This window comes from Pteropus vampyrus, unplaced genomic scaffold (assembly GCF_000151845.1).
Source record: "Pteropus vampyrus isolate Shadow unplaced genomic scaffold, Pvam_2.0 Scaffold351, whole genome shotgun sequence".
Classification (NCBI taxonomy): domain Eukaryota; kingdom Metazoa; phylum Chordata; class Mammalia; order Chiroptera; family Pteropodidae; genus Pteropus; species Pteropus vampyrus.
This window is the reverse complement of record NW_011889132.1, coordinates 460,708-471,908: the sequence shown is the minus strand read 5'-3', so window position 1 is coordinate 471,908 and position 11,201 is coordinate 460,708. Positions and strand designations below refer to the sequence as shown.

At 33.8% G+C, this 11,201-nt stretch overlaps 1 protein-coding gene across 1 annotated transcript in view; it reads left to right on the top strand.

Annotated features, from left to right (window-relative positions):
* The window catches only part of IL1RAPL1 (interleukin 1 receptor accessory protein like 1), a 1,273,836-nt gene that overhangs the window by 981,215 nt on the left and 281,420 nt on the right, over positions 1–11,201 (top strand). The window contains exon 6 of the mRNA XM_011378990.1: positions 10,109–10,183. Coding sequence (XP_011377292.1) covers positions 10,109–10,183 — 75 coding nt within the window. The remainder of the gene's footprint in view (positions 1–10,108; positions 10,184–11,201) is intronic.

Sequence of the window (11,201 nt, the reverse complement as noted above, 5' to 3'; positions counted from 1 at the left end):
GAAGGAAGGAAGGAAGGAAGGAAGGAAGGAAGGAAGGAAGGAAGGAAGGAAGGAAGGAAGGAAGGAAGGGAGGGAGAAGGGAAAGGAAGAAAGGAGGGAAAGGAAGATGGGAGGCAAAGAGAGAAAAAGAGGCTAATTATTTAGAGGCATGTTTATTAAGGCAGTAATATCATTAAATATCACAGTCAGCCTGTAATTTAACACACAATGTTTATATTGCTATTATATTGGACTTTGCGGGTTCTGACTGTACAGAAATTCTTTTAGATTCATAGAATATCAAAGGAACCTGTGTTATATTTCCGTGTAGCCTTATCATTGACAGAGGTCAGGAAAGTTAAAGCAAGTGCAAAAGTTGAATATATTAATATTCGACAAATCTATTGTCCATAAGAAGTTTAATTCATCTAGAAGAATGAAATGTAGTATCATTACATGCAAAACTGATATTTTTACAGAATTTGAGTTGTTATGTCATTCTAAAGAATATCTGGAATATTTAATGTAATTACTACAAAAATTAAAAGAATTTAGTTTATAATTATAAACCTTGAATTTCAATGAAGAATATGCTTATTACGGTTCATTTTTCCTTTGCTAACAATTTTAATGAGATTTTTAGAATGCTTACTTTTTTGGGGTCCACTGTTTAATGAGAGCCTTAAATTGTGTATCATCAAGTCCTGTCATCATTAAAGTTTTCTGCTTCTGAGAGCCAATGACAGACATAATCCTCCTTTCTCATCTTAAAAACGCAGTGTCAGACTTATTCAAATTCTGCATTAAAAGGTTCACTATTGTCAAATACAATTTAATCCTAATTAAGTCTATTAAAATCAGAGACCTTTCCATCTTTCTGTTTCCAAACTCTCTCAGAATAACATTTCCTCCCAGTTTGCTCCATGTCATCAGAAGGTCCAGGAAAAACAAGATGTCTAGTAGAAACTACATTAGAAATCATAAATGTTGAAAAGCAGTCTACAAAAATGGAAAGCATGTGACCATTAAAATCAGATGAGGTGGGTTCTAATCTTGGTTTCTTTCCTCACTGTTTGGGGAGAAGTTTTTAGATCTTTTCATTGTAACAAAATGATGATCAAATGAAATAATGTAACTAACTGCATACCCCAAAATATGATGTGCTAATTTTTCCTATACATATGCTTATTTCCATCTTATTTATGTCCTGTGTCTTAAAAGCCTTAAATTTATGCTGAGAGTTCCAGCTAACAACATGTCGACTTAATAGTTTGTGGACAAAATTAAGCAGAATATGTTATTTTAAATTTTAATGATAAATTGAGCTATTAAATGGGCTACTTTGTTTTTAATTCCTGGCTAGCTCCTTTGAATAGTGACTGCCACTTACCCCCAAAAAATATTTTTAGGCTACTTTCTTTGGGTAAATCCATGTTCAATAATTACAGACAACTTCCATATTAACTGAAATACAATAGTATTAAAAAGCTTTTGCTGTGAAATAATACTGTTATATTTCAACAGCTAAATGTTTTATAGTACATTAGAGTTAGTTGTGTGGTTCTAGAATGTCTCTGCTATCCTGCATTAGATGGTTTATTCTGTTTTTAGAGAACCTCTTAATTTTTAGTTGTTGGGGTGGGTGTCATCCTTCCTATGGGGGTTTGAAAAGAAGAAGAGGTCACTCATTCCTTGTATGGATGCTCAGTTAATTCTTATTTGGCCTCCCATCTCCTCCCTGTACACTGTCATTACCTGACCTTTCTGGGTACTAAGCCTACACAGTTTTCATACACCCTCATGGCTTCTTTCATGGCTGCAGTCCACTCTATAATAGCCCAGATAGAAACATCCTCCACCATTTCATCAATCTCCATGCTTTCAATAGCTTTCCATCTACAAAAAAAATTGAAGTCTTTTGTCCAAATCAAGCTTGAAATATAGGTATTAAAACCACTTTTGATATATGGTTATCACAGAGCAAGTTTTCTCAACCTCAGCACTATTGATATCCAAGACCAGATAATTCTTGGTGTGAGGAGGGGGCGCGCTTTCCAGTGCATTGTAGGAAGTAAACATCATCTCTTGTCAAGTAGCACCCCCTACACATCAGTTGTAGCAACCCCAGTTGAGAACTGCTATCAGAGAGCCATATGGATGAGTAACTGTGCAAGATTCTGTGTTATGAATAAAAAGTCAAGAAGTGTAAATATCTTTCATATAAAAGTACAATGTGCACAAACCAATCCAATATAACCTGGAAGGCCATTAAATTATATTACACTATACTATAGAAATGTAATGTCTTACTGTGATATTTCAAGCCAAATAGAGAATTTTTAAATTTCTGACTTTCAATAATAACATAGCACCTTTTGTCTATTCCACAATTTTCCTTTAATAACCATTTCCAAATATCCTGAGATTTTTCATTTTCATTTCCTCAAGACATTTTATCTACTAATAGAAAAAGAAACAATATGATGTGCTTTGATAATTTTGCTTACTTGCTGATTGCTGGGAAAGAGATATTTTCCCTCACGAGACATGTAATTTCTTGGAATTGACTGTTGTCCCTAGAAGCTAATTGGTGACCATTAATTTTTTTTTTGCCTGTCAACAGAAGTGAAAACAGTATTTGGCATGCTCACCTACTTGATTATAGCTATTATATCAATCAGCATCCTTTTCCTAGGGTTCATCATTATTTATCTAGATAATTATGTATTGTTTTATTTTTCTCACTTTTTTTTTTTACTTTGAGTACACACAAATTTATTTAAATGGTTGAAATCAGTATGCAGCCAGTAAGAGCTCATCCCCACAACATTTAGGCAATATCCACTGCAGCAATAGTTTTGAAAATACTAAACCATCTTTATTTATTCTGTCTACTCATGCTCGCTTTTGTTTGCCTTCCATATTTTTCTCAGCTCATTTGGTCAGAATTAGAGTGTAGTGGGTGACTGAATGAGTTCTAGGATCAGCCATGATGAGTCTCTGTGCAGCAAGCAGAGCTACAGACAATGTGAGCTGGAGCTTAAGAGACAACTATAGAAGGCAGCAAATGAATAGAGAACCTGAGCGCTAATATTAGCTCCATGTTAATTAACTTTTCCTAGGATATTCTTGAGTGATTCTATTTTTAAAACAATTGTTCAATGAATATAATCTTTTCATTGTTTATGTTACCTAGGAGGTTGATCAAGATATTGGAAGGTGATTAAATATAAATTCCATCACTCTTATGTTAGAGCACTACTTCATAATAAATATTTTTTTAAAATAAGAAAAAACTAAATAAAACATGGTAATATTTAATTTGCTAATTGAATATGTTCAACATATCATTGAATCAAGGGAGTACTGGAAAATTATTCTTAATCTCTTGGCTAAGCCTGGCCCAGATTCTATTAGTCAAAAATAAGTTTCGGGGTATTATACATTTTTTTTATTATGAATAATGTTAGAGCAAAATACAGTAGAGGTGAGCCAAAGTTTATATCAGATAAATGAATATGGCAATAGCCTGAAATATGAAACTTTTTTAGACCATTTTCTCAGTCCTTTGGGGGATCAGAAAGAGATGAGTCTCTAGTCAGTGGCTCAGTTTTTCAAAATATAAATCAATGATTAATAGTAAAATTCTCTAACTTCTGTGGATATATGGAGGTGACTGAATTGACTTATAAAAATTTGTCCATTGATTCCTACTGCCCCATAAAAGTTTCCCTCTTGCACTGCCCCCACTCCAATAATCATTAAATGGCACTGCCATTCACATATTTGCTCAAGCCCATAACTGGGGATGTCCTTTAACTCCTGGATTTTTATTTATCTTTCACATTGAATCTATCAGTAAATTTTGTTAGCTCTACCTACCAAATAGATGCTTAAAGGAAAAAATGCTACTATTTCTACCACCAACATCAGTGTATCATCCCCTCTTAGTGGACTGCTTCAGTACCCTCCTTCCTGGCCTTCCTGTCTCCATTCTGCCTTACTGCCTCCTTGCTGCTCCGTCCTCCCAGACTTAAACACCGAGGTGCTGGAATGACACTTCTGACATGTAAATTCTACCAAGGGCTCTCTCCAAACCTCTCTGTGGCATTCTCATTATGTTTAGAATAAAACCCAAGTTTTTTTCAAGTTCTACAAGGCCCTGCCTGAACTGGTCCATGGCTGTCTCTGAATTCATTGCCACTCTTTCTTTATGTCAGGAAAGCTATAATGACCTGTGCTAACCCTGAAACATGCCAAGTGCATTCCCATCTCAGGGCCTTTGCTCTTGCTCTTTCCTCTGCCTGCCATAATCGCCCTGTAGCTATTCACAGGGCTAGTTTCCCCCCTTCACACAGATCTGTTTCAAATAATCTTCAGAGCTAACTTTTTTGATAATCTTCTCTCAAATAGCATCCGCATTAGTCTTTCTTTTTTAGCTGCTTTATTTTTCTTTTACAGTATTTACACTCACCTGATGTTATATTATGCATATATTCATTTACATGTATGTTTTCCATCATCCTTTCTGGAATGTAGGCTCTATGAGAGCAGGAATATTTTGTCTGGTTCACTGTTATATCCTCTAGTAACTAGAAAAGTGCCTAGCAAAGAGGAGATGCTTTAAAAACTACTTGTTGAATGAATGAATGAACATATTTATTTTATTTGCATTATAGGCAACACATTAATCTATATGAATAAAATATAAGTATTAAAGCTAGTGAAATAAATTTTGATTTTCTTGAATACATTTATTTTGACAGATATAGTAACAGTTATGTCCTTAGGAGTATTTGTTCTGTCACTTTGACATGATTCTTAGATCAAAATTATCCTGTACACTGTGCTGGTTTGTTCATAAACTGCTCTTCTCCCTGTACTTCTCTGCTTAGTTACTGTGTCTCTCCTTTCCCTCTTTGACGCCTCTGAGACTTCATGATTCTGCTCTGAATCACCATAATATTTTGCAACAGAAAGGAGAAATATTGCCAATCCCAGTGCATTAGAGATAAGTGAAAAATAAAGCACTCTTTCCCCCCAAATAGCTTTACCTAGTATATGTTGATATTTTCTCCTGTCTATTCTATTTTTCTCCCAAGGACCATGAGATTTTGTTTACTTGCTATAGCTCTCACAAGCTCATTCTCCAATATTGAAAACTAATGTTAAAACATTCCAGGCCAAAGAAAGCAGAACTGAATTTCCATTCTGTGTCATTGAAGCTCTATGGGTAATCTATATCCCTTTGACTTGCTAGGTAAACAGACAGTTGTTTGTCAACTCTTTTAAGTTAAAAAAATATATGCAGACAATAAAACAAACAAAAAAAAAACCATTGTAAAATGAAACATGTTGATGGGATTGCCACAAAGCATGCTTTATCGTCAGCTATATAAATCTATGAATACTGTTTTGTAACCACATTTAGTTGGTAGATTTCAATGGGGTCATAAAGAAATTACCTCTGAGTATATAGCACTCATCACAGTGCATCATATATATGCTTTCATATCATATATCCTACCATGCCTTATTTATCTTTTTTATTTATAATATAGTACTATTTGTAAGTACTTCATTAAATGTTCTTAAAATTGAATTATGGAGTCATAATTGTTTATCTGGATTATAAGCTCTGTGAGCCTTAAAAGCTGCATTTTATTTATCTTTAAGTCTTTTACAATCCTAGTACATTGCTTGCATATCTAAAAGTCTTCAAAATGTTTTTTTTTTTGTTTGTGTTCTTGAAGATAGATTGGTCCTCCTGCTGTGGAAATTGATGTTAGAAATATTAATGACTCTTAAATTCAAGAGCTAAATGCCTTTGAACCCTTGGTTAAACATTGAGTTCATTATTTTACAAACAATAACATTTTTTTTTATCAGCTACATAGACTATTCAGTGGTATTGTCCCAAACTTTGATGGTGTCATTATAATAGATTTGTTTTTCATCTACTATAACCAGACATTTAATCTCTTACCCATTTTAATCTTCACACCAAGCCATAAGTGAAAACCATTTATGTCACATTTACATATAAGGAGACTGAGACTCAGAATTTAAGTAACTTCTCCAACTTGCCAAACCAATAAGGCTAAGTCAAGAGTTATTAGACCCAGATCTCCCTGAAAGCTAAGTGTATGATCTTTTTAATGCTTCTAGGAAACAAAGTAGTGAAGGTACTACTTAAAATACACTTTGAAAATTATCTGTGATTTTGAAAGAGTAAATTTTGTAGTAGAATGATTATTGGTATCTAAGAATTATTGAGTATTCTAGGTAATATTTGAGTGATTAGTACTTGAAGGACTAAAATTAAATTTTAGAGGGGTGAGGAGTCAACAGAGAAAGGCACACTCATCCCAAATATCTCATATTTCTCTCTAAAAACATCACAAGATTTCAAGAATGCTGACCTCATCACCCTAGTCCATTGTCATTTTTTTTTGGAAGATGGAATCCTGTTTTTCACTATTTCATAACCCAAGTGTACATGGAATGGGTAAAAAAGGAGAGAATGCATACCTTCATGATTAGTTGGGGAACATTAACATAGATAAAGAACCAGTCCCACACACAACTTCACGTATATCGACTTCTAGATGTTTCTCTAACTGCCACCTGGAAAGCAAAACCGATGTCCTTAAAATTCCCCTTCTACTCTGCAGAACAATTTTGTCAATTGAGAAATATTAATTTTGTAAGAGAGGTCTGTTTTTATTTTAAATAAGTTTAACTTTATCAGCTTTAATGTTGTCAATATTTTAATGCATAATTGACAAGAGAAACATCTCTATTATAATTGTTGTGGGATTTTTTGAGTAGACAAATATAATAAGAACTTAAATCAATCTATGCTTCATGTCACTGCTATTGGACTTTCTTTAGTTTTTTAATGATTTCAGATTAGTCAATGATTGTGTAGGGTTGTCTTGCTGGGCATGTACTCTGTGTGTGTGTGTGTGTGTGTGTGTGTGTGTGTGTGTGTGTGTGTCCGTGCATGGGGCGGGGAGAGAGAGAGAGAGAGAGAGAGAGAGAGAGACCGAGACCCCCCCCCACCCCCAAGGCTAAGGAAAATTGTTTGTTTTTTTCTTTGGACAATAAAATGTCAGTTGGTCTAGTCATGGTCTGATGCTAATTACTTTGTTTTTATTTTAAGGAATTTGTTTGAATTTCCTTCCAATTCCACCTTTGTCTGTGTAGAAAATAAATGGGGCTTGGTGTTTGTGTGTGTGTGCATTTTGTTTAGTTACTGCCATTTCTGTATTTGTTTGCCAGTTCTGTCTTCTGTAAATTCAATTCAACTAATATTTATTAAACACCATAAAGTGTCAGAAGTATTCAAATGATGGCTAATTCAGCTCATGCCCTTTTTCTGTGGCAGCAAAATCTCTTGCCCTCAAATGACTATGGAGCTGAGCTTCATATTAGCTTTAATGGTCACCCCTCTTCACAGTCATTTTTCCAGTGTGTCCAAGCTGTAGTTCAGCTATTGTGCTATTCTGGTAGTTTCCATTCACTTTTTTTGAAATTAAATTTATTGGGGTGACATTGGTTAATAAAATTATATAGGTTTCATGTGTACAGTTCAATAATAAATTGTCTGTATATTGCATTGTGTGTTCACCACCCAAAGGTCACCATATATCTGACCCCCTTTACCCTTGTCTACCTCCCTCCTCTCTCCTTTCCAACTGGTAACCACTAAACTATTGTTCATGTCTATGAGTTTTTTCGGTTTTATATCCTATGTATGAGGGAAATTGTATGGTATGTGCCTTTCTCTGTCTGACTTATTTCATTTAGCATAATACCCTCTAGGTCCACCCATGTTGTTGCAAATGATAAGATTTCATTTTTTTTATTACTAAATACTATATATATACACATGTATACATGTATATGTATATATATGTATATGTATACATATACCTATATAGCACATCTTTATTCATCTCTCAATAAATGAATTGATTTTTTTGTTGTTAAAATCTTAGGTGAATTGCTGATGTATAACATAAATAAAAGTGGACTTACTTTTGTCAGAGAGGAGTGGGCAGTACAACAAAGCATGAGTCAAGCCCCATGAACCACCTCTTAGCTCAATCTTCACTTCACCTGCCTAGAGGGGCCCTGTGGAAATCATAGGGCTTTAGGGAACACATTATAAAACTCAAAAAATTTAATAAGCATATAATTTCCTCTGGCTCCAACATTCTACAATTCTTCTACTGACTTGGAGTTGTTGCATGAGAATAATATGAGAGGTCTTAAGGATGTAACATTATGCAATAGGCATGGGTGGTGGGTTGGGGTGGAGAACCACACAACCATTTTATAATTCTGAATGAATGTACTACATATAGATTATTTTATTTTTCTCTACAGACATTTTACTATAAATTAGTGTCAGATGTGTTTGAACAGGAACATTTCTCTCAGCCACTTTCTATAACAAACTGTTGAGTTTTCTACTTGTAACTGTATAATCACAAAATTTTATAAACTGAGTTAATTTACTGAATAAGTCTGTTATTTTGATACCATAGTTGCTTTTGAAGTTCACTGAAATTATTTGATAACTAAAGCCTAAGAAATGGGGCTTTTTGACTTACCAATGGCAAACTATTTTGCCAGTATTTAGTGAATAATCTACTTATTTAGCTGATAGGAGAATAAAAATCTGTTAATATCACTGTAGACATGAAATAAGAGTATTTAAGTTTATTCAGAGTGATGTCAAAACTTTGAGAAGAGTTTCAAAACAATTGATATCCTATTACTCTAACTTTCCTTTCTACTTCATTCCCCTCCATGTGTTAAATATTAATGAAGATGAATGAATAATGCATTCAATTAGTTATGAACAAAAGCACTTGATCCTATGTGTGGTTGGCCTCCTAAACCAGGACTCTTAAAACACATTCCTGTTTTTCTGAGTTGGAGTGCATCATCTGTTTGCACTGACTGTGTTTTCTGTTAAAGAGAGAGGGGAGTGAGCTTCTGAGGCAGATCTAATTTTTGAATCCTCTGGTAATGAGGGCATGTGGCGAACTCCTGGCACTGCTGACTACATTAGCCTTCCAGTTATCAACCAAACTGGCATGTCCTCCTGGCAAGGAAGGAAGAAAGCCCTCAAAGCAGAAACATTTGTTCAGCAACTCTTAATTGATCATTTTTGTACTTGCTACAGAGTGGAAGTTGCAGTGACAGATTTCAAGGGACCTGGGCAATTCAATCAGAGAGAGTGAAGAGGGAGGCTTAATGAAGGAGAAATGGCTATTTGTGTAAAGTCCAGATAGTCTACTTTATCTAGGAATGAAGTATGCAGTGGGAAACCTGTCTTCAAGATGTTCAATAGCGAACTCTTAGATCTGTAGGCTGATAATTGATAAATTAATGATAGCACAGAGTAGAAATGTATGGAAACTTGAAAATCAAAGAGAGTATATTATACAAATTAGAAATAAATACTATTAAATATAATAGATAATAGTAATATGAGGTTTTGACTAAATGAAAAGTATCATTTAAAAATATAATCTTGGCAAATGTTTACATGCATGTTTGAGTATGCAGCTTGTACTGGTACTAATTTAATGCCACATTGCTACCTCATTTATAGAGTATGTGTGTAAGAAATAATATAATTACTAAGTTGTGGATGTTGAGGCAGTGTGATCCAGGATTTGGAAACTAGGAATGGGATTAAGAAGAATGAGACATTATGCCGAAATATCATTGAAATGCATGGATCCTATATCATGTGCAGCTTTAATTAACATAGAGTAAATCTAAGGTACCCTTTAAAAAGGAAAACAAGTTGTAAACTGAAAAGATTTGGTGAAGCACAGTCATATGTTCTCAAGAACTGACCAATCCTGATTCTGTACTTACAGTCTCATGTGATTGTCAATTTGGAATGTTCTATTCGACTCATGTACAATCTAATAGCTCTTCATCTCACCTGTAGGTACTATCTGCAATATGTAAGTCATTACTTAGTAGAATGCTTTGATGCACTACTCTGAGAATGAAAAAAATATTTGGGAAAATAAACTGTGTTCCATCTTTCAGTTCATACAGCATAACTATAGTCTGTATTTTTATTATTGTTTTTCAGCCCCTCTGACTGATAAGCCACCCAAGCTTTTGTATCCTATGGAAAGTAAACTGACAATTCAGGAGACCCAGCTGGGTAAGTAATCTCTTAATTCTAGTCAATATGCTTTTTGCAATAGGATCTGACAGTTAATAAGCCTAGATTGTAACCTGATGTAACACTCTGAGCTAAGCCCGTGTGTATTTATGGGGAGCCAGATTAGAAAGTACCACAAACTTGTCCCATTCCATTCCCCATGGGAAATGCATTAAAGCTAAGCTGGACATAGGGATGCAAAAACTCATGTGTCATTTAGAAAATTGCTGAGAAATGAGATGGGCTGAAGGATTTTTTGGTGGTATTATATTGTAATTTAAAAAGTCTTGAATTGTTTTTTAAAACAGGCAATATGGAACTATTTGACTTATAATATCCATTAATATGCTAAAATACAATTTTTAAAATTAGGGGAAAGCATACAGATTCATAAAGATAAGTGTTAGCATTACAGTTAAAATCATTTTTATCTAATCAAATCTAATGGACATTATGCAAGTGAAGTTACAGATAATATATCAATAAAATGTGAGCAAGTAGCTTTTGGTTAAAAGACTAACAGGTTTGGGACATAAAAACATGGACAGAATATAATTTAGGACAAATCAGAATTCTAACATTCTTATAGAGTTAAGTCAGAATTTCTGAGTGTAGCATCTATACTCAGTTATACCAAATTATGAAAAATTTCCCGTTAATTATAAGTATAGCAATTTAATTATATTCTTTTTATTTTTATTTGAAATACAATATGCATGTGTATATCATAAACTTTAGCAGAAAAATGTTTTTAGTGTTATGTTTAGTATTATCAAAAAGTATAAATCTAACCATATATTCTTGTTTATTAAAGAGTTTTCTCTTACATTGCCTACTTGAGAGTAGAAATGCATTCACCATATACGATTAAAAAAGAATTGGTAGCCTGTCCCTTAAGTTACCCGTGTTATTATTGTTCTTGGAATGAGAATTCGGAATAAAATTGTAAATCATCTTCAAATGAAGATAACAGATATAATAATCTTTACTAATAACATATCCAAACTTATAGTGCAAA